The sequence below is a fragment of the Pseudorca crassidens genome, chromosome 1 (genome assembly GCF_039906515.1).
Source record: "Pseudorca crassidens isolate mPseCra1 chromosome 1, mPseCra1.hap1, whole genome shotgun sequence".
Classification (NCBI taxonomy): Eukaryota; Metazoa; Chordata; class Mammalia; order Artiodactyla; family Delphinidae; genus Pseudorca; species Pseudorca crassidens.
This window is the reverse complement of record NC_090296.1, coordinates 50,402,707-50,427,946: the sequence shown is the minus strand read 5'-3', so window position 1 is coordinate 50,427,946 and position 25,240 is coordinate 50,402,707. Positions and strand designations below refer to the sequence as shown.

At 37.1% G+C, this 25,240-nt stretch overlaps 1 protein-coding gene across 5 annotated transcripts in view; it reads right to left on the bottom strand.

Moving 5' to 3' along the window:
- Nucleotides 1-25,240, bottom strand: part of MAP4K5 (mitogen-activated protein kinase kinase kinase kinase 5) — a 136,656-nt gene that overhangs the window by 79,414 nt on the left and 32,002 nt on the right. For 3 of the 5 annotated variants that reach the window (XM_067736255.1, XM_067736261.1, XM_067736249.1), the window contains exons 4-6: nucleotides 13,963-14,064; nucleotides 1,562-1,652; nucleotides 1,035-1,099 (exon numbers count right to left, since the gene is read on the bottom strand). In XM_067736255.1, the coding sequence (XP_067592356.1) occupies nucleotides 1,035-1,099; nucleotides 1,562-1,652; nucleotides 13,963-14,064 (258 nt within the window). The remainder of the gene's footprint in view (nucleotides 1-1,034; nucleotides 1,100-1,561; nucleotides 1,653-13,962; nucleotides 14,065-25,240) is intronic. The other 2 variants (XM_067736275.1, XM_067736270.1) reach the window with 1 other exon arrangement.

Genomic DNA, 25,240 nt, shown 5'->3' with positions numbered 1-25,240 from the left:
CTCAAAATAATTCTTTCAATTTAAAAGGGTAAGTAGTAAAAAATAAAAAATGCCCACTGCATAGTTTTATTAATCCATATCCTTGAGTTCTCATTCTTGATATTAGATAAAAATTCTTCATATAAAAGATAATTTTTCATAAAATCATACAAAATAATTTTATTTTTTTAATATTTATTTATTTAGGCTGCATCAGGTCTCAGTTGTGGCACGTGTTATCTTTAGCTGCAGCATGCGAGATCTTTTGTTTGTTTTAGTTGCGGCATGTGGACTTCTTAGTTGCGGCTTGTGGGCTTCTTAGTCTCGGCATGCATACAGGATCTAGTTCCACAACCAGGGATCAAACCCGGGCCCCCTGCACTGGGAGCATGGAGTCTTACTCACTGGACTACCAGGGAAGTCCCACAGAAAAGAATTTTAAACCAAGTGGCACAGAGCTGTTTTCTACCAATAATTTTTAAAAATCAACAACAGGGGTAAAATAAAAGAGAATAGTCATTCTAATATAGTATTATAAGGGAAAGTTCAATTCAGAAAGTTGTCTAAATTAACATAATGCTAAATAAAATACTCCAAATTCTTAAAATTATATATTTTTAATACAAAAATATTATAGCAACAACTAAACTGTTTTCCTAGTTAGCAGCTTAAGTTATTATTAAGATAGACATGTAATTTGCTTTATGTGAGAGTCACCCTTTACATTTCAATTCTAATTTACAAGGAAGTTTAGGCAGCTTTGTTTGTAGATAAAATACTTCCCTAGAGACTACATAAGACTTCCTAGAGACTACGTCTGAAAAGTTAAATCTGGATTGTTCAAGTACTCTCCGATTTCTCAGTTCAGGCTCCAGCAATTTAACTGAATAACCAACAAAATACAAAATACAAAATATAGGTTTCTTTTACGCAATACTCCAGGAGCAGGACGGAAGAACAGTAAATCTACCTGTTAGTATCCCTTGTTAACTAGAAATGTCAAATAACAGTCATTAAAGTCAAAGTTTTAAAATGTGGAGTCAAATTAACAGTACCATGGTAAATATCTTGAAGTGATCCGCCACCACAGTATTCCATACAAATCCATAGTTTTTCCCGACTAACATGAAAGAGAAAGAAAATTATATTAGTTAGTAATTCTCAACAACTGACATATTTTGAAGGCTGTCACTCTTTAGCACACAAAGGTTTAGGATACACTGCAGGTTTAGGATAGACTGCAACAGGAAATTGCCCTTCAGGATACAGAAAAGCATATTAATTTCAGCTTTGTTCCCACCTTAAATGGTTTAGAATGTGCCCAGTTTTATAAGCTAAAACACTTATTTGTAATCATTCATAGTATTTCATTAAGGTTGCCAGATAAGGTATAAATGCATAAATGAAACTGTCGTTATTAATATAAAAGAGTAGACAAGAAGAAGACCTGAGAAATTTTAGAACTTCAGACAAATAATTTTTAAAATTTATATACAAAATAGCACTTACATGAAAGGGAGGGGGTATGTGAGCAAAGAAATAGGAAATACAAAGACAGAGTAGATGCTTTTGTGTTTTTTACCTGAGATAGCTCCCGAAGTAGGCAACAATGTTGCAATGCTTACATTCTTTAACCATAAATATCTCTTGTTGAATCAAAGAAAAATCATCTCCTGAAAAACAAAATGATAATAACTTGGTCACCATGTTACATTTTGTGTCTCTATCTATAAGAAGGAAAACTTTACAGTAAGTATCAGAGATGAGGAATTAGACATTCTTAATACTTTAATGGGAATGTACACTGGTACATTCTTTCTATAAAGCCAGAAGCCTTAAAAATGTATAAAATCCTAGAACTCATAATTTCACTTCAAAATTTATTTTCTTGAGATATGCAGAGATGATATTCTCTACAGTGTTAGTTAATAATGAAAGCATGGTAAAATAACTTATAGTACAGTCATAGATATTACAACACAGTTAAAACATGTTTTGATATGAAAACATGTTCATGATATATTAAGTGAAGAAGGGATATTACATATATATTATATAAGTACATATGTATACAGAAAAAAATGTCTCAAAAACATACACAATGTTTATGTCTGGGGTATTAAAATTTAAAGTAAATTTGCTTTCTTCTTTTTTGAGTTGTATTTTCCAATTGTCTACCAAAAACCTATTTGGGTTGTTTAAACTAGAAAAAGTTATATTCAAATAAAATATTCGTTATTTATGGGAATTTTATGGTTAATATGGGAATACTGCCTAGAATGACATTGTCATCACCGAACTTCACTTTGCATAGAAACAGTGTTTTACTCCAGTAAAAGGAGTTTAGAAGTTGATAAAATGATTGCATTTGTATTATGTAAATGCAATGTAATGAAGAAGAGCTCGAGGTCTGGATTAGACATACCTGGATTCAAGTGCCGATTCAGCCATTCACTGGCAATGTAACCTTAGGCAATCTAACTCTTCTGAATCACAGCTGAATCCATTAAAGTATCATCTGAATTCATTCCACCTGTTTGGCTTCCTTATCTACCACTTTCCAGAAACATTCCCTACATTTTGGTAATACCAGTTGCTGGCCATATTTTTTTTTTTTTTTTTTTTGCGGTACGCGGGCCTCTCACTGTTGTGCCCTCTCCCGCCGCGGAGCACAAGCTCCAGACGCGCAGGCCCAGTGGCCATGGCTCACGGGCCCAGCCGCTCCGCGGCATGTGGGATCCTCCCGGACCGGGGCACAAACTTGTGTCCCCTGAATCGGCAGGTGGACTCTCAACCACTGAGCCACCAGGGAAACCCAGCTGGCCATTTTTGTAATAGATTCTCATGCCCCTAAGCTTCTGTTTATGCAAGTCCCTCCGCTGGGAACGCTGTGAGAAAGAGTATGTAGTGCATTTAATACAATATTTGACACAGAATAAATGCAACAGCAATATTATTATATGCTGGAGGCAAGAAAGATACAAACAAAAGTGTTCCTTTTTAGGACATCACCATATTTTTTATTAGATAGTGTTTTGTAATGGTCTTTTGTAAAACAACATCACGTTTAAAACCAGTCGGTGTCCAGATAAGCTCTAGCCCTAACTTAAAGTCATCTTAGAATAACATACAAGGCCAAGAAGGAAAAACTTAGAAATTAGGCCTTAGATAAACAAATAAAATTCTCACACAAATCAGAGATATTTTCCCCTTATATTACAACTTTCAATTCAGAGCTAAAACAAAGCTTTAAATATTTTTCTATGCCATAAAATACCTTTTAAAAAAACCAGTCATTACTGATGTGGTTTATACATATATTTAATTTAGGTATGATACACCAAATTTATTTATAATCATTATGGCACTCTTTTCAACAGTCCCTTCAAGTTAACATTAATTGATAATTCAGTTAAATAATTTAGTGTTACCAATTTTAAAGAACTAGATAAATCAAATAAGGGTACAATTTTCTAACAATAAAAATCTGAGTAAAAATCTTTAAAGAAAATTTAGCTTTTATTTGTAAAAATGGGAAAACCTGTATTACATGAATGGTTACATATGCCTTAAACCTAAGTGCACAGTGGCAACATTTTATTTCAGCAAGCACCAAATAGAGTTCCTAGAAAGTGAGGAAGAAAATAATTTCTTAATAATCTGCCAATAGGGACTTCCCTGGTGGCACAGTGGTTAAGAATCCACCTGTCAATGCAGGGGACAGGGGTTCGAGCCCTGGTCTGGGAAGATCCCACTTGCCACGGAGCAACTAAGCCTGTGTGCCACAACTACTGAGCCTGTGCTCTAGAGCCCGTGAGCCACAACTACTGAGCCCTCATGCCACAAATACTGAGCCCACACGCCTAGAGCCCGCACTCGCAACAAAAGAAGCCACCACGATGAGAAGCCCGCGCACTGCAATGAAGAGTCGCCTCACTCGCCGCAACTAGAGAAAGCCCGCATGCAGCAACGAAGATCCAATGCAGCCAAAAATAATTAAAAAATAATTTGCCAGTAGAAGGGCATCAACAAAGATAATCCAGAATAGATGATAATTTCATGTTCCCCATTATCAACCGAGGCAGAAGTACGGGATAACTCCTGAAGATTACAGTAAAAAGCTTGCAGCAGTGAAGGCCCAACGCAGCCAAAAATAAATAAATTAATTAATTAATTAATTTTTTAAAAAAAACAAAAAAACAACCTGTACCCCTGCAATGGAAGCACATAGTCCTAACCACTGGACTGCCAGGGAATTCCCTACCTAATCACTTTTAAATGTGCACAGAAGTCTTATATCTGAGCTGTGCTGAACAATTCTTCAGTTAAGTCTAGGATTTAGAATATATTTTCTCACAGGAGTAACTTCACAAATGGTGCCTAACTTCTTAATGATGTCTAAATTCTTAAACCGACCTGTAAAAGTCAATAATACGGCTGAATTAAAACTACGAGTAACAGACACTAATTCTTCAGGAAAATCAGCCGTGTTCCACACCACAACTGTGCTCCCAGTAGTAGCTGTGTGAGGTTTCTGCCAGGAAAGACAGAGTCTTGGTGAGACTGAGCGACAGCTTTCTATGACTGTAGCTAGAAGCTAGAATTCACAAGAACAGGTCATTAATAACTCAGATGTTTGGGGACTGTGCCTTCTTTAATATACGTAACTTAGTGAATAAACTTCAGTTTTGAGTATGTTATTCAAATATCTATTTCACAGTATTGGCTTAAGCTTCAATGCAAAGTGGGCAGAATCTTCTATGAACCGAAATTGCAACATGAAGCAGTTTTACATAAAGATAGTATTTTGTAGTTCATCCTGAAAGGCAAGTAAGCTAAATAGTTATTTATCACAGATATAGCTATTCTTTGATGGCTTACATCAGCCTCATCAAAATTACTTGAAATTTGGATTTATTTCATTCTTCTGATTGGGTGATACCAGATCACTGTTACCTTTCACTGAGATACAGCATAAAATCCACTAAGTCCAGAGGCCTCAGGCCTGTAGGTTCCAGCTCTGTTGTTCATGCATAAATGGGTGTTGAGAAGCTATTTTCTCAAAAAAGAGAAGTTGCATTCTTCATACCCCAGCAGTCAACTAGAGTAGTTGAAGAACAGAACCCCATATCTGCAGTTTTGACTATGTACCTGTTATTTTCACCTGAATGCCTTGCTAGCACCTTGAATTTAATATGCCTGAGGGTTCCAAATCTTCTCTCAGACACCAATTTTCTCTTTGGACTTTCCTACTTGTGCTAATGGCACTTTTTTCTAAAGGACTAACCACTGCCAGCCTGACCACAGCCCTCATAAGAGAATCCACCTCCATGCAACAGGACCTACTGTGTGTGCCTTGTGGTTTTCTACTTGCTGAACGCACTGAGGTGGGACAAGTGATGTTAAAAAATGGGATGAGCCAATCACACTTGGTGTCTTGAAAACCTGAAGCATGGAAAACTGAGTCAGTTGTTAGTTACAGGAGAATCACATTAAAAGTAGAATATTAGAATAAGAGTCCATGAATGACTGTGGCTAAGGTTCCTAGAAATGTCCTACTAAAAACCTGGCTGATGAGTATGTCCTTATATAGGAAGGGAAAAATCCACCAGAGACAGAATGTGTGGGTGTCTTTGCCCTTCTTCTCTGATAAGGGCAGTTGTGCGTTAGGGAACTCAACCTGATAGTCCTAAGAAAAAAACAAGTGTCCCCCACTTCAGCCAGAAAGGTGATCCATAGGGAAGAAAGAGAGACAGTAGCTCTGTGTTTGAGATGGTATAGTGGAACCAGTCCAGATTTTCAGTGCTTTTAAGACTGGCTTGAGCTCTGAGAGGTAGCCGTAAAAAAGAACTGAAAAGTGCAGCATTAGTTATAGAGTCCTATATGGTTTGTTTGTTTGTTTATTATATTTGGCTGTGCCGGGTCTTAGTTGTGACATGCAGGATCTTCATCACCACATTCGGGATTCTTAGTTGCAGCACGCGGGATCTAGTTCCCTGACCAGCAATCTTAGCTGGGCCCCCTGCATTGGGAGTGCAGAGTCTTAACCATTGGACAGCCAGGGAAGTCCCTCTAGATGGTACTGACACAGGGATTTATGTTTTAAATTTTTTTGAAAAAACACTGTATTAGGGTTTAAGTTTGGCACATTCAGTGATCCCAGCCTTCACCACAGTGAAGGCTAACACTCAGACACAGATTTGCTAATAGTAAGGGTAACAAGCACTACAAGATTCTGAAGACCAAGTTTTAAAGGTGGACAAACTCCACCGCTGTCCCTTGTTCCTAAGCCATCTCCTGTCTAGCAGCACACGGCAACCCTCAACTACAATTTTTAACTGAAGTAGGAAGCCCATTCCCCAAAACATGCTACTCTATAAGATATGGCTTAGTATCTGGGGTAACTCTGGAGTCTGGTCTTTGCTTTCAGTTTCTTAGCTCTGGATACAATTAGCCAATGCCAGCGTTTACTTAGCTACCAGTTGCTTCTGCTACAATCAGTCCACCAAAATAGCGTTAAGATAGACTCTAATAATGCCACACTTGATACATTTATAAAAACATAATAAGGAAAGAGTGGAAGTCTTGGAAGGTAAGAGACTGGAACTGTAGGGCCTTTTGATACTATTGGCAAGTTGACATAAAGGGCTTAAGTGTTCACACTCTGGGAATGAACTGAAGTAAGCTGGTTGCACCCCTCGTGTATAAAAAGGGTCCTTTGGATTACACTTGGATTCAATATCCTCTTAAGGGTTTTGGTAATCAAATGGGTCCTAAAAAATAGTACTTGGGAAATGACTAAAAGCAATATGCCTCTCAGATTTTAACAACAACAACAAAAAGGGTCCTAAGTATTAAAAATCTGATTGTGGCAAAATGAAAGGCAGCCATACGATTCATCATATCCCTCCCTGAAACAATATGGTAGTAGATCATGAATTTAATACTGAGGTTAATCAATTAAACCAATATCTAGAACTACATAAACAGCTGCTGACCTAGATCAATTTAAAGGGCTTAAAGAATGAGCCATAGTGTGGAAGAGTCACTTAGTGCTTCAAACAACAGGGCAGTGTGCAGCAAGGACAATCCTAATTTCTGGAATGCCTGGCCCAAGACATAAAGGGAAACGGCATCATTATGAAGCCTAAACCAAAATCAGAAAGTGATCTCTGGAGTTGCCGCATCATAACCCCAGCTGACTTTCCAACTGCAACCAATTGAAAAAAAAAAAAGAAAAGGATCCTGGCAACTGGAAAGCAAGTATCTGGGAGGAGGCTGAATAACTCCCAGGACCCTGGCAAAGTACTTACTACTATGTCCTCCTTTCCAGCAAAAGAGGAACAACGACCTTACTGAGATGTGGCCTATGATTAGAATGCAAACACAGCATGGACTAAAAAATAAACAAAATCAGAGCAAGAAAGAGATTAAATCCAGAAAGAACTGCTGACTTCTATGGAATATAGTCAAAGGTAGAGTAGACTTTCTGGACATCCATTTTATGGATGTTAGCCCAAGAAGAACCAAACATAACAACTGATACCAATGTCATATTCCGGATCTCTGAACTTGGCTATAAGTCTTTGAAAGGAATCCTTTGGACTGCATGAACTAATTTCTAGTACTAGTATTCTCCATCAGACACTTCTAAGCACTCCATAAAAATAATAAAAAATTATCCTGAGATAAAGAAGAATCTTGGAATTTCAAAATCATCTTTCAAAAAGTATTTCACAAATAACCCCACTCTCATACACACCTTCAAAAGCAGGCTAAGAAAAGAGGATGGATGGGTATTTCATAGTAAAGGAAATATAAATGCCAATAAACTTATAAAGGATGCTTATTCTCAAATTAAAGAAACACAAATTAAAGCTATTTTTTAATCCCATCAGTTTTGCAGAAGTTTTACAATTCCCAGTAATATATATTTTGGAGACAGTATTAAGAAAGATTTTCAAATCTGCCTGTGAAAATGAAAAACTGATCATGCTTTTTGGAAGCCATTTGGCACTATTAATCAAACTTTATATACCCAACAATACATACAAAGATGTTCACTGCAACACTGATTGCAACAGCAAAAAAATGTGGAAATAACCTAAATGTACATCGATAAGGGATTAAATGAATGTTACCTCTGTACAACAAAATACTCTGCAGCTATTAACAAGAACAAATAACAGCAATATATGTTAACATGGAAAATGTTCAAACAGTTGTAAAGTGAGAGGACAAAAAAAGAAGTCTGGAGAACAATATATAGAAAATGTCTGGAAGGAAATGGAAAAAAACAGTAGTTACTTCTGTGAAAGGGAATAAAGACTTGCAGCCAGGAGAACTTATTTTCCACTTCAAACCATTCTGTGATGGTTTGATTTAAAAAACAAAAACACCATGAACATTACTTTAACAAAACACAGTACTCTAGTCTGAAAATCTTTTTCTGTCAACTAGGTCATTTAAATATTTTTTCTTTCCCTAGTAATTACTGAAATACATGGATAACTATCTACCTCTTATTTTGTGATTTCTATTGGTTCCATATTCTATACTTCTTTTTGTCCTGTCTTACCTTCTTTTAGATTGAGTTTTTTGTTGTTGTTTGGTTTGTTTTTGTCTTTTTTTTTTCCTCCACAACCAGTTTGGAATTGACAACCTCTATCGCTATTCTTCAGAAGTTACCCTAGAAATTTTAACACACATACTTTCCTTGGTAAAGGTTACGCATAATTCATATCTTTATTCTCCTCTCAAATAATACAATAACCTTGGAATGCATTAACTCTATTACCCCTTCCCAACTCACCTGCTACTGTTGGTCAGAATTTTACTTCTTTTCTAGAACCTCACAAAACATCATCTTCATTTTCATTATTATTTTATATAGGTATATCTTCCTTTTTGAAGATTTACCCATACATTGTGTTGGCCAAAAGGTTCATTCGGTTTCTTCAATAAGATGGCTCTAGTAGCATTTAGTTGTCTCTAACTTCATTCAAAGCAATTTTGTTAGACCGTATGTGACGGCTGTCATATCAGCATGCATTTACAAAGACATCAAAATTGGTGAATTTTTGTGTAGCCATTTTAATACTGAAGTTGGAAGAAGAAAAGCAACATTTTCAGCATATCATGCTTTATTATTTCAAGAAAGGTAAAAACACAACCAAAACACAAAAAAAAGGTTTGTGCAGTGTATGAAGACAGTGCTGTGACTGAATGAACATGTCAAAAGTGGTTTGTGGGGAAGGCCTTCAAGACGGCAGAGGAGTAAGACGTGGAGATCACCTCCCTCCCCACAAATACATCAGAAATACATCTACAACTACATGGAACAACTCCTACAGAACACCTACCGAACGCTGGCAGAAGACCTCAGACCTCCCAAAAGGGAAGAAACCCCCCACGTACATGGGTAGAGCAAAAGAAAAAAGAATAAACAGAGACAAAAGAATAGGGACAGGACCAGCACCAGTGGGAGGAAGCTGTGAAGGAGGAAAGGTTTCCACACACTAGGAAGCCCCTTCGTGGGCGGAGACTGTGGGTGGCGGAAGGGGGTAGCTTTGGAGCCACAGAGGAGATCTCAGCAACAGGGGTGTAGAGGGCAAAGCGGAGAGATTCCCGCACAGAGGATCGGTGCCGACCAGCACTCACCAGCCTGAGAGGCTTGTCTGCTCACCCGCTAGGGGGGCGGGGGCTGGGAGCTGAGGCTCCGGCTTCAGAGGTCAGATCCCAGGAAGAGGACTAGGGTTGGCTGCGTGAACATAGCCTGAAGGGGGCTAGTGCGCCACAGCTAGCCACGAGGGAGTCCAGGAAAAAATCTGAACCTGCCTAAGAGGCAAGAGACCATTGTTTTGGGGTGCGCAAGGAGAGGGGGTTCAGAGCACCACCTAAATGAGCTCCAGAGACAGGCACGAGCCACGGCTATCAGTGTGGACACCAGAGACAGGCATGAAACTCTAAGGCTGCTGCTGCAGCCACCAAGAAGCCTGTGCGCAAGCAGGCTCTAGTATAGATTACTACAAGCAACTCTATGCTAATCAAATGGACAACCTGGAAGAAATGGACAAATTCTTAGAAAAGCAAAACCTTCCAAGACTGAACCAGGAAGAAATAGAAAATATAAACAGACCAATCACAAGCACTGAAATTGATACTGATTAAGAATCTTCCAACAAACAAAAGACCAGGACCAAATGGATTCACAGGCGAATTCTATCAAACATTTAGAGAACAGCTAACACCTATCTTCTCAAACTCTTCCAAAATATAGCAGAGGGAGGAACACTCCCAAACTCATTCTATGAGGCCACCATCACCTGGATACCAAAACCAGACAAATATACTACAAAAAAAGAAAATTACAGACCAATATCACTGATGAATATAGATGTAAAAATCCTCAACAAAATACTCACAAACAGAATCCAACAACACATTAAAAGGATCATACACCATGATCAAGTGGGGTTTATCCCAGGAATGCAAGGATTCTTCAATATACACAAATCAATCAATGTGATAAACCATGTTAACAAAGTGAAGGAGAAAAACTATATGATCATCTCAATATGCAGAAAAAGATTTTGACAAAATTCAACACCCATTTATGATAAAAATCCTCCAGAAAGTAGGCATAGAGGGAACTTAACTCAACATAATAAAGGCCATATATGACAAACGCACAGCCAACATTGTTCTCAATGGTAAAAAACTGAAACCATATCCACTAAGATCAGGAACAAGACAAGGCTGCCCGCTCTCACCACTATTATTCAACATAGTTTTGGAAGTTTTAGCCACAGCAATCAGAGAAGAAAAAGAAATAGAAGGAATCCAAACTGGAAAAGAAGAAGTGAAGCTGTCACTGTTTGCAGATAAGATGATACTATACATAGAGAATCCTAAAGATGCTACCAGAAAACTACTAGAGCTAATCAATGAATTTGGTAAAGTAGCAGGATACAAAATTAATGCACAGGAATCTCTTGCATTCCTATACACTAATGATGAAAAATCTGAAAGAGAAATGAAGGAAACACTCCCATTTACAAAAATAATAAAATAACAAGGAATAAATCTACCTAAGGAGACAAAGGACCTGTATGCAGAAAACTATAAGACACTGATGAAAGAAATTAAAAATGATATAAACAGATAGAGAGATATACCATGTGCTGGCCTGGAAGAATCAACATTGTGAAAATGACTATACTACCCAAAGCAATCTACAGATTCAACACAATCCCTATCAAACTATCAATGGCATTTTTCACAGAACTAGAACAAAAAATTTCACAATCTGTATAGAAACACAAAAGACCCCGAACAGCCAATGTAATCTTGAGAAAGAAAAACAGAGCTGGAGGAATCAGGCTCCCAGACTTCAGACTACACTACAAAGCTACAGTAATCAAGACAGTATGGTACTGGCACAAAAATGGAAATATAGATCAATGGAACAGGATAGAAAGCCCAGAGATAAACCCACGCACATATGGTCACCTTATTTTCAATAAAGAAGGCAAGAATATAAAATGGAGAAAAGACCACCTCTTCAATAAGTGGGGCTGGGAAAACTGGACAGCTACATGTAAAAGAATAAAATTAGAACCCTCCTTAACACCATACATAAAAAGAAACTCCAAATGGATTAAAGACCTAAATGTAAGGCCAGACACTATCAAACTCTTAGAGGAAAACATAGGCAGAACACTGTATGACATAAATCACAGCAAGATCCTTTTTGACCCACCTCCTAGAGTAAGGGAAATAAAAACAAACAAATGACCTATTGAAACTTCAAAGCTTTTGCACAGTAAAGGAAACCATAAACAAGACGAAAAGACAACCCTCAGAATGGGAGAAAATAGTTGCAAACGAAGCAACTGACAAAAAATTAACCTCCAAAATATACACGCAGCTCATACAGCTCAGTGTCACAAAAACAAACAACCCAGTCCAAAAATGGGCAGAAGAGCTAAATAGACATTTCTCCAAAGAAGATATACAGATTGCCAACAAACACAGGAAAGGATGCTCAACATCACTAATACTTAGAGAAATGCAAATCGAAACTACAATGAGGGGCTTCCCTGGTGGTACCGTGGTTGGGTGTCCGCCTGCCAATGCAGGGGACACAGGTTTGAGCCCTGGTCCGGGAGGATCCCACATGCCGCAGAGCAGCGGGGCCCGTGCGCCACAACTGCTGAGCCTGTGCTCTGGAGCCCGCGAGCCACAACTACTGAGCCCATGTGCCGCAACTGCTGAGGCCTGCACGCCTGGAGCCTGTGCTCCGCAACAAGAGAAGCCACTGCAGTGAGAGAGGCCGTTGCACCGCAGCGAAGAGTAGCCCCCGCTCACCACAACTAGGGAGGGCCTGTGCGCAGCAATGAAGACCCAATGCAGCCAAAAATAAATATAAATAAATTTAAAAAAACCAAAACACTACAATGAGATATCACCTCACACCAGTCAGAATGGCCATCATCAAAAAATGTACAAACAATAAATGCTGGAGAGAGTGTGGAGAAAAGGGAACCCTCTTGCACTGTTGGTGGGAATGTAAGTTGATACATCCACTATGGAGAACAGTATGAAGGTTACTTAAAAAACTAAAAATAGAATTACCATACGACCCAGCAATCCCACTACTGGGCGTATATCCTGAGAAAACCATAATTCAAAAAGAGTCATGTACCACAATGTTCATTGCAGCTCTCTTTACAATAGCCAGAACATGGAAGCAACCTATGTGTCCAGCGACAGATGAATGGATAAATAAGATGTGGCACATATAGACAATGAAATATTACTCAGCCATAAGAAGAAATGAAATTGAGTTATTTGTAGTGATGTGGATGGACCTAGAGTCTGTCATGCAGAGTGAAGTAAGTCAGAAAGAGAAAAAGAAACACCATATGCTAACACATATATATGGAATCTAAAAAAAAAAATGGTTCTGAAGGACCTAGGGGCAGGACAGCAATAAAGAGGCAGACGTAGAGAATGGACTTGAAGACACGGGGAAGGGGAAGGGTATGCTGGGACAAAGTGAGAGAGTGATATGGACTTATATATACTACCAAATGTAAAATAGATAGCTCTTGGGACGCAGCCGCAGAGCACTGGGAGATCAGCTCGGTGCTTTGTGACCACCTAGAGGGGTGCGATAGGGAGGGTGGGAGGGAGACGCAAGAGGGAGGAGATACGGGGATACGTATGTATATGTATAGCTGATTCACTCTGTTATAAAGCAGAAGCTAACACACCATTGTAAAGCAATTATACTCCAATAAAGATGTTAAAAAAAAAACTGGTTTATGAAGTTTAGTGCTGGAGAGCTGGAGAATGCTCCACCGTCGGGTAGACCAACTGAGGGTGACAGCAATCAAATCAAGACATTAATTGAGATCAATGTTATACCACATGGGAGACAGCTGACATACTCAAAATATCCAAATCAATTGTTGAAAATCATTAGCACCTGCTTGGTTATGTTAATCTCTTTTATGTTTGGGTTCCACATAAGTTAAGCAAAACAAACCCTGTTGACTATATTTCCATATGAGATTCTCTACTGAAACATAAGTAAAACGTTCCATTTTTAAAACAAATTGTGATGGGCAATGAAAAGTGGATACTGTACAACCATGTGGAACGGAAAAGATCGTGAGGCAAGCAAAATGAACCACCACCAACCACACTAATGGCTGGTCTTCATCCAAAGAAGGTGATGTTGTGTATATGGTGGGATTGGAAGGGAGTCCTCTATTATGAGCTCCTTCCAGAAAACCAAATGATTAATTCCAACGAGTACTGCTCCCCATTAGACCACGTGACAAAAGGCGTCCAGAAGTAGTCAACAGAAAACACACAATCTTCCATCAGGATAACGCAAGACCGCATGTCTTTTGATGACCAGGCAAAAACTGTTACAGCTTGGCTGGGAAGTTCTGATTCAACCACCATACTCACCAGACATTGCACCTTTGTATTTCCATTTATTTCGGTCTTCACAAAATTCTCTGGAAAAAATGTCAGCTCTCTGGAAGACTGTAAAAGGCACCTGTAATAGTTCTTTACTCAAAAAGATAAAAGTTTTGGGAAGATGGAATTATGAAGTTGCCTGAAAAGTGGCAGAAGGTAGTGGAACAAAAGGGTGAATATGTTGTTCAATAAAGTTCTTGGTGAAAATGAAAAACGTGGCTTTTTTTTTTTTTTAACTTAAAAACCAAAGGCACTTTTTTTGGTCAACCCAATATATCATTTTCTTTGCTCTTCCTTCCTTTTTGCATCTTAGACTTACCAATGGGATCATATTCCTTCTGCTTAATGTTTATCTTTTAGAATTTCCTTAATGAGTGTCTACTTGTGCCAAAACACTGGTTTCTGTCTGAAAATGCCTTTACTTTGCCTTTATTATTGAAAAATATTTTCATTGATAGTCCTCTTTCAACTCTTTGAAGATATCCACTGCCTTCTTCCTTCATGGCTTTTTAAATCACTGTTAGTCTTAATAGTCCTTCTCTGTAATGTCATCCTTCTCTACTTGATTTCAAGGTCTTCTGTCTGTAGTATTCTGCTGTTTCACTATGACATATGCACATGCACATTTCTTTCTATTAATTCTGGCTGGAATTCTTAAATATCTGGTATTTTCTATCAGTTTTGGAAAATTTTTCAACATAAATTCTTCAAATATTGGCTTTGCCCAAGTTAACAACATTTAACTTGCTATATCTACGGAATTTTTAATCTATAATTATTTTTCATACCTAGAAGGCCAATCTGCATAGATATTTCAAATCTGCTTCTTTCTTTTGTTTATTACCTTTCACTCATAGCTTCAAATCACTCTTTTATTTATCTAATTTTGTCATATATAGAGTATGTAATTCCAAAATCTGATGTCTTCATGATTCTGTTCTGTTGTTGTTTCTGCTGACTCTTACTCAAGGCACCTGGTGTCTTCTGCAATTTTTGACTCCGAGCTCTTATTGCTTAGAATTTTATCTATGTGAGTTCTTTGAAGCGCGAGTTAAAGGTGAGAGATTACATTAGCTTCTGCTAGATGGTTGGATGTGCTACCCTAGGAGATATTTGCTACTAAAAAGCCAACGTTTTTAAAGCCAAACAAATAGCGTGACTGCAATTGAAGACAAGCATTACTTTGTGTAGTCCCTGGTTGGGGGATGGGCTAATTTATTCCTAGTTTTCCCACGTAAAAGGCCTCTGGGGGTGGTCCAGCTTTTTGTAGGGTAGTGACTTTTCACCTAGGATGGGTCTTAGACTTTGTCTCCTATCCTTTATGCCCTATGTGAAGGATCTAAAAGGCAAATCACAATTTTATTTGGTTGTAAACAGTTTCCTCAAGATTTAAGCCTGCCTCAATACCTTGGCCATTTCTCCAGGTTTTAGCATTTCATTATTCCTTACTTAATTCCAAAACACTCAACTGCTTTGTGTCTCAGTTTCCTCATCTACAAATGAGGATATAATAAAATCACAGAGAATTACTTTGAGAATTAAGTTAATATTTCTAAGATATATATAAGTACCACATACGTGTCTGTTGTTATTATCACTTCTACTGCACTGGTGTATTTCAGAAGATTAGAAAAATTTAAATCCATCACTTTGTGTTTATTTTTTCCAGCAATAGTAAATTTAGATAAGGTAACTGGCTATTGAGCAATTAAAAAGAGAAATCTAATCAATTATTTTATACTATAGCTTTTAACATGTCAATTCTGAAAATGGAGAACTGAGTAAAGCTATATGTTGTTGCTTATATCATGAGGAACACAAAACAAACTCCTTAGGACAGCTAAAAAGTACTTTTTAACTATTATTAACTATTACATAAAATTAAGGGGGTCCTGGAACCAGTTCCCCATGGATACCAAGGGATGACAGTATATCCAGACTCCATTTCTCAACACCTTTGCTGCCACCTTGGTCTAAGCCACTTGAACTCTAGCATGAATTATGGTTATGATATTCCTGCTTTAGACCTTGATACCAACTTCCTCTATTTTCTCCCTCCCACTCCGTACACTACGTTGAATCTGTTTTTTGTTTGTTTGTTTGTTTGTTTGTTTGCGGTACGCGGGCCTCTCACTGTTGTGGCCTCTCCCGTTGCGGAGCACAGGCTCCGGACGCGCAGGCTCCGGACGCGCAGGCTCAGCGGCCATGGCTCACGGGCCCAGCCGCTCCGCGGCATGCGGGATCCTCCCGGATCGGGGCACAAACCCGCGTCCCCTGCATCGGCAGGCAGACTCTCAACCACTGCGCCACCAGGGAAGCCCTGAACCTGTTTTTAACACAGCAACCAGAGCAATCGTTCTGATACTAAGGTAAGATACTACACTCTGTGGCTCACAACTCTCAAAGGTTTGCCGTCTTGCTCAGAATAAAATCCAAGGTCCTTTCGATGGCTGAGAAGGCCATATCTGATCTGGCCTTCTACTTCCTCTCTGATCTTATCTTCTGCCACCCTTCTGGTTGTTTAGAAACACTGCGCTTTTTATTTTCAAGCATGCCAGACACACTCCTGCTTTAAAGCTTTTATCCTTGCTGTTCCCAGTGCCTGGAATGCTGTTCTCTTAGGTATCCATTTGACCTGCTCCCTCACTATATCCATTTCTTTCTTCAAATATTACTTCATCAGAAGTAAAAATCATTTAAAAGGCATCCAAATTGGAAAGGAGTAAGTAAAATTATGTTTGCAGATGACATATCTTATTATGTAGAATACTCTAAAGATTCCACCAAAAAACCTGTTAGAATAAACAAATTCAGCAAAACTGTACAGTTGACCCCCGAACAACACAGGTTGTTGAACTATGTGGGTCTACTTACAAAGGCATAAGTGATACTTAACATAAAATTAACAATGTGTTAGTTTTCTTACTATTTTATAACTTTGCTTTCAAAGAATTACACTACTGTACCCTGTGCCTCTCTCCCTCATAAATGGAGAAAGTACATATCAGCTTATTATCATAGGTAAGTGTTTTTTATTAAAAAATATAACAATGTTTTTAAGACTGTATTACATAACCTTAATACTGTCTGCTATAAAAATTTTATGATTCACTCATCAGTGTATAGGCTAGGCTACTATGAAGCAACTGTATTGATTACACTAGGCTACCATAAAGCAATCTTATTGCTGTTTCTTCACTATCAATGCATGAATTGTTATACCTGTAAATAAAGATGAAACTCTTTCTCACATTATCTTTTCATTTTTTATGTCTAGGGTTAGAAATACATAAAACATCTGCAGTGTTTTGTACCACAAAAGAGAATATTGATGTCATTATGGATGACAATTCATCTTGTAAACAGATGATGTAAACTTATAGTATAGATAAATATGGTACAATACTATAAATATATTTTCTTTTCCTTATGATTTTCTATCGGAATGTGCATTTTATTTTTAATTTTTTAACTTTTTATTTTATATTGGAGTAGCTGATTACCAATGTTGTGATAGTTTCAGGTGTACAGCACCTTATGATTTTCTTAATAACATTTTCTTTTCTCTAGCTTACTTTATTTTAAGGATACAGTATATAATACATGTAACATATAAATATGTGTTAATCAACTGTTTATGTTATTAGTAAGGCTTCTGGTCAACAGTAGGCCATTAGTAGTTAGCTTTTGGGGGAGCTGAAAGTTATACTTGGATTTCTGATTGCACAGGGTGTCGGTACCCCTAACCCCTGCATTGTTCAAGGGTCGATTGTAAAATACAAAATCAGTGCAAAAAAATCGGTTGCATTTCTATACACTAACAATGAATAATCAGAAAGGACATTAAGAAAACAATTCCATTTACAATAGGATAAAACAAATACTTAGAAATGAACTCAACTGAAGAGGTAAAAGACTTTTACACTGAAAACTACAAAACATTGCTGAAAGAAATTTAAAAAGAAACAAATAACAGAAAGATAGCCCAGGTTCACAGATTAAAAGACTTAATATTGTTAAAATGTCCATACTATCCAAAGTAATCTACAGACTCAACACAATCTCTATCAAAATCCCAATGGCATTTTTTTAGAAATAGAAAAAAATCATCCTAAAATTCATATGGAATTTCAAGGGAACCCAAACAGTTAAAGCCATTTTGAAAAGAGGAATAAAGTTGGGGGACGCACACCTCCTGATTTCAAAACATAATACAAAGCTACAGTAATCAAAATGGTGTGCTACTGGCTTAAAGACAGACATACAGACCAATGGAACAGAACACAGAGCCCAGAAATAAACCCACATATATATCATTTTCAACAAGGGTGTCGAGACCATTCAATGAAGAAAAGACAGTCATTTCAACAAAAAGTGTTGGGAAAACTGAATATCCTCACACAAGAGAATGAAGTTAGATCTTCATCTTACACTATAAACAAAATTTAACTCAAAATGGATTAAAGGTCTAAATGTAAGACTCAAAATTATAAAACTCCTAGAAGAAAACAAAGACGGAAAGCTTCATGACACTGGATTTGGCAATGATTTATTGGATATGACACCAAAAGCAGAGGCAACAAAAGCAAAAATAGATAAATGGGACTACATCAAACTTAAAAATTTTTGTTCATCAAAGGACACAATCAAAAGAGTGAAAAAGCACCCTATGAAATGGGAGAAAATATTCGCAAACCATGTATCTGATAATGGGTTAATATCCAGAATACGTAAAGAATTACTACAACTCAACAACAAATAACCTGATTAAAAAATAAGCGAAGGATGTAAAAAGACATTTCTCCAAAGAGGGTATACAAATGGCTAACAAATACATAAAAAGATGCTCAACATTACTGATCATCAGAGAAATGCAAATCAAAACCACAATGAGATACACCCATTAGGAAAGCTACTATCAAAAAAAAAGAGAGGGCTTCCCTGGTGGCACGGTGGTTGAGAGTCTGCCTGCCGATGCAGGGGACACGGGTTCATGCCCCGGTCCAGGAAGATCCCACATGCCGCGGAGCGACTGGGCCTGTGAGCCATGGCCGCTGAGTGTGCGCGTCCGGAGCCTGTGCTCCACAATGGGAGAGGCCATAACAGTGAGAGGTCCGCGTACCGCAAAAAAAAAAAAAAAAAGAGAGAGAACAAGTGTTAGGGATGTGGAGAAGTTGGAACACTGATACACTGTTGGTGGTATTATAAAATGGTGCAACCACTATGGAAAACAGTCTGGCAGTTCCTCAAAAAATCAAAAATAGAACTATCATACGATCCAGTAATCCTATTTTTAGGTATATATTCAAAAGAACTGAAAGAGGATCTCAAAGAAATATTTGCATGCCCATGTAAGTGGGCACTATGAATACATATATTCCTAGCAGCACTATTCACAATAGTCAAGAAGCAACTCAAATGTTCATCAACAGAGAAATTGAGAAATCAAATGTGGTATACACATACAATGGAATACCATGTAGCCTTAAAAAAGGAAGGAAATCCTGTAACATGCTACAACATGGATAAACCTTGAGGACATTACGCTAAGTGAAACAAGCCACTCAGAAAAGGGCAAATATATATGAGCCACTTATATGAGGTATTTAAAGCAGTCAAATTTAGAAACATGGAAAGTACATTGTGGTTACCAGGCGCTGGGGGGAGGGTTCAAAGAGGAACAGTTGTTTAATGGATGTGAAATTTCAGCTCTGCAAGATGAAAACTTTCTGGAGATCTCTTTCACAACAGTGTAAATATACTTAACACTACTGAGCCATTTGCTTAAAAATGGTCAAGATGGTAAAGCTTATGTTTTTTGCTGTAATATAAAATAATTTCAAATTATGTAAATACAGATTTATTTAACCATTTCACTATGGTTGAATATTTAAGCTTAAAAAAATACTCTTTAAAAAAATATATAGCCCTGGCAATACCACTACTGGGCATATACCTGAGAAAACCATTATTCAAAAAGACACATGTACCCCAATGTTCACTCCAGCACTATTTACAATAGCCAGGTCATGGAAACAACCTAAATGTCCATCAACAGATGAATAAAGTAGATGTGTTACATATATACAATGGACTATTACTCAGCCATAAAAAGGAACAAAATTGGGTCATCTGTAGTAATGTGGATGGACCCTGAGTCTGTCATAGAGTGAAGTAAGTCAGAAAGAGAAAAACAAATATCGTATATCAACGCATATATGTGGAATCTAGAAAAATAGTACAGATGAACCTATTTCCAGGGCAGCAATAGAGATGCAGATGTAGAGAATTGGACGTGTAGACACAGCAGGGGAAGGGGAGGGTGAGATGAACTGAGAGATTAGGTTTGACATAAATACACTACCATGTGTAAAACAGATAGCTAGTGGAAATCTGTGGTATAGTACAGGGAGCTCAGCTCGGTGCTCTGTGATGACCCAGATGGGTGGGATGGGGGCGGTGGATGGCAGGGAGGTCCAAGAGGGAGGGGATATATGTATGCATATAGCTGATTCACTTTGTTGCACAGCAGAAACTAACACAACATTGTAAAGCAATTATACTCCAAAAAATATATATAAAAATATATATAGCAAAACTACAATGCAAGAAGTAGATCTTTTAATTAATATTTGCAATGTCAGGCTTCCCTGGTGGCACAGTGGTTAAGAATCCGCCTGCTAATGCAGGGGACACGGGTTGAGACCTGGTGTGGGAAGATCCCACATGCCATGGAGCAACTAAGCCCGTGTTCCACAACTACTGAGCCCGCTCTCTAGAGGCCTTGAGCCACAACTACTGAGCCCGCGTGCCTAGAGCCCGTGCTCTGCAACAAAAGAAGCTACCGCAATAAGAAGCCTGTGCACCACAACGAAGAGTAGCCCCAGCTCCACACAACTAGAGAAACCCTGCGTGCAGCAACAAAGACCCAATGCAGCCACAGATAAAATAAATAAAATAAATTTAAAATGGATTTCTATTTATAAAAATATATATATTTACAATATCAAGCACTGGGAAAAGATTTCTGCACTAAGTATTAAATACATTTGTGAAGTTTATGAAATAAAATCAATGTTAAAAATAGATTCTGAAGTGAAAACTGATTTTACTGTACCCTAATAAATTGTCAGTATTATCTTCAGAAAATTAATTAGTCCAATTCTAAATATTCTGTCAGTTAATTTTCAAATGTCCATGAAAAATATAGTGGTGGCAACTTGTCAATTTGACTGTTTTGGTTGCAAATAAGGAAATATTCATGAATGTTTTCCATTGAGAAAAATAAATATGAAATATAAATAAAAGTCATTTCTAACAAAACATTTTCTCTGGAATGCCTATCTTAGATTCCAAAAACTCACCTAGACAGAAAATCCTTCTCAGTTTTAAATTCGATTAAATATCTATTTATCGATTCTAAATTAGAATCCGACATTGAAGTTCACCTTTTCTATATATTGTAGCAAAAAGTATCTTCACTTCTATTTTATCTTGTGTTCAGAAGGAAATTGGAATCTAAGGGAAACAGAGTACTCTAGCATTACAAGTGATTTTTACCTATTAAATGGCAGAAAATGTCTACTTAGCCTTTATTAGTTTTCTGCATCTATTATTTCCCTGGTGGCGCAGTGGTTGAGAATCCACCTGGCCAATGCAGGGACACAGGTTCCAGCCCCAGTCCAGGAAGATCCCACATGCTACGGAGCAACTAAGCTCGTGCGCCACAACTACTGAGCCTGCACTCTAGAGCCCGCAAGCCACAACTACTGAGCCTGTGTGCCGCAACTACTGAAGCCCACACACCTAAAGCCTGTGCTCCACAACAAGAGAAGCCACCGCAATGAGAAGCCCACGCACCGCAACAAAGAGTAGCCCCCACTTGCTGCAACTAGAGCAAGCCCGTGTGCAGCAACAAAAACCCAACACAGCCAAAAATAAATTTATTAAAAAGAAAAAAACGAACACATTAAAATAGAAGTAAATACTGAAAAGCAGGAACATACCACTTAATCAGCATAACTGACATTTGTCCTATTTGGCTAAACCTCCTACTTTGGGAATTGTTTCAAGAACATTAACAAGGCAAATTAATTGCTGTTTATATCTTTATATACTTTCTGACTTTAAAAAACTTTACTCTACTTTCTCCATTTATACTTCCAGGAAATAAAATGAGATATCATAATGTAAAACTGAAAAAAGTTTTAAACACCTATTGAAAGATTTTTAAAGATTCCCACTTACTCTGAAAACTGATTAATCTAGTAAAATACATTTAACTTGTTATTTTATTTAAAAATAAAATATTTCATCAATATTTGGACTATTGGACTATTTCATGAATATTGGACTATTTCATGAATATTTCCAATTTAGCACTTTAAAAAACAAACAAGCAAACAAAAAAAGTATTGCATTAATCACCCTGGGCAATGATTTTATTAAGTTCCATCCCTGTATGCAAGGCTCACAGTTTTAAACAAATAACAATTTGCAAAATTTAAAAGTACTGTCATGTAGTTCCACCATAATAAGGGGATAATGGGAGGAGAGAAGAGATGGGAAGGCAAATTAGGATTCTGATGATCAGCTTTCCCAGGAAAGCTTGATCTTGTTCTGGCTGTCGGCTGGCACTAGCTACAGACTTGTTGAGCAAAAGCAGCATCTGTAAAATGAGTTAGAGGGTAGGCTGAAATGCAGACACAGACAGGAAAACATGGTGACATGCATCATCATAATATCTGCCTACTTTTATAGGGCAGTCCTGATGCCTGACCAAAGAGATAACAAAACTCAAAATGGTATCATTGGTATTGTTTATTTTCAATACTACTCACTAGTAAGTCAAACTTTATTTAAATGTCACCATTTATAAAATGGTACCTATATTAATAAGTATATACTATAAAAATGAGATAGAGAAATGGTTAAATCACTCTTGAAAATAATAATTTGCTTGTGTATATATACAAATGGCAACAAATATAGGGAAGAATACCCACTCATTTTCTTTATCAATTATTTTTGTGGTTAATTAAAAAAACAGTTCTCTGTGCTAATCTATTTTTGCTCCTAAACCTAGGTTCACTTTAGGAATTTTATAAATATTAGAAGAGTCTCAAAAGCAATCTGTTTCAGTGAAATTTTAAATATAATATTATAAAATTAAATTACCAGGAACAAGTCAGTAAATCTGTAATATTGTAATATTCTACGTCATATTGGCAAATGATTATCTTCTCATGTCTAAATAAAATTCTAAACCAGCTCATCTGTTAAATAAATACAAGGAAGCACTTTTGCATTATACTGGCTTTAGTGCAATTTTTTAAAAAGCTGCTGAGTACAGTCAAGAATTCATTTCTGAAATACAGCTGTCTCCAGAATTATTTGAGGTATCTGAACTGAATGTTGACAAAATTCATTACTATACCATCATATTTTTGACATAAAAACTCCCCTAACTCTGTTTCAAAAACGTGAAAACCACCATCTGCTTTGGCTTTTCTGAAAATGCTAAAAAAGAAAAAAAATAGTATAAAAACCTACTATCAATACAGAAAACATTTTTTAAGACACAAAACAAAACAAATCCATGAATAAAATGTAATGAAACAACCCAAATGAATAAAATCACTGTCACAAAGACCAATTTCTCAAATTCTAAAACATAGATTATGAAAATAAATGAAACTATTTACTAAAAAAATGTATATATATTTAAAGCATAAGAAAAACTTATTTCTCAGGTGACTAATTTTATAGTTATTTACTGAATTTACTAAAATCACAATTACTATTAAGGGTGAATTGAAATCTAAAGATGTAATAAATACTAAGACCTTATTTTCTGAACATCACAGATTAGAGAGGATATGCAGTATTATTGCCACAGACAATAGGGCAGAAGCAGCAAGTCACCTACAAGAGGAAAAACAGCAGGCAAGTCTTACAGTTTTCTCTAACAATATTCAAAGAAGAAAACGTCTACAGATTTTTTGAGGACAGAAGAATGCATGATGTACTAATTCTACATCTAGTCAACTGGTCATTCTCATTCAAAGGCAACAGAAAGACGTTTATAATGTTCCTTTGTACAAAGATATTTATTGAATGCCCACTATGTGCCTAAACTGTTTCAGGTGATGAAATATAACAGTAAAGACATATTACTATTCTCATGGTTCTTACATTCTAGGAGAGACAGACATTAAACAAACAAATACAAATAAATAAGAAAAGTGTCAGGCAGTCACATGTCCTAGGCAGAGAACTAAAATAACAAGGGCCTAGGTGACTACTTTAAATTAGGTAGTCAGAAATGGGTCTTTACAAGGATATATATAACATTTAAGCTGAAATCTGAATGACCAGGAGGTCTTCTGGCCAAAGATTGTGAAAAACAGTACTTTAGGCAGAATACAAGAGCCAGTTTGATCTTGGACTGGTTAAATAAGAAGAAAAAAGAAGAGAGGAGTACAGAAGGGAAAAAGATACACAATGAGTTCAGAGAAGTAGGGCCAATCACATAGGGTTTTATAAGCAAGGTTGAAAATTTGAATATTATTCTAAGTGGAATTTGGAAGCTCCACAAAGGTTTTAAGCAGGAGAGCACTACAATCAGATTTGTGTTTTAAAAAGATCATTCCGGTGGCTTTGTGGAAACTAGACGGTGGCAGATGGGAGGTCTGGGAGAAGAAACAGGGAGACGAGAGGGTAAAGATGGCAATTAGGAAAAGTAGATGGATTCAGGATATGTTTTGGAGGTTGAGTTGAAGGAACTTGCTGACAGACTGACTCTGGAGTGCAAATGAAAGAGAAATCAAGGACAATGCCTACATTTTTGGCTTGGCTAACTGCTTAGCAAAATGGGGAAGACCGAGGGAAGAGCAAGTTTGAGAAGAACAATTAACTTGTGGTTCAAAATTATATTATTCCTGATATTCATAGGAAAATCAATGTGATGATATGATCCAACTTATCAACAACTGATACAAAATAAGTCATTCAAAATGACAAGGTCACGGAATGAAAGGACAAACAGTCGGCAGTGAATCTGTTTAAATATAAAACTAAGTCTAAATAATTGGTATCTTATAAAAAAAAAGACGCAGATTAAATGCACACTCATGCCCCAGTATAATCAAAAAATTCTCAGACTAAAACCTCCAAATAAACTAACAAACATCTGAAAACTGGGAGATGAAGAGGCAGGAGTATAAAGTTCAACATCTTTAAGCCTAGGAAGTTAATGCCTGTTTCA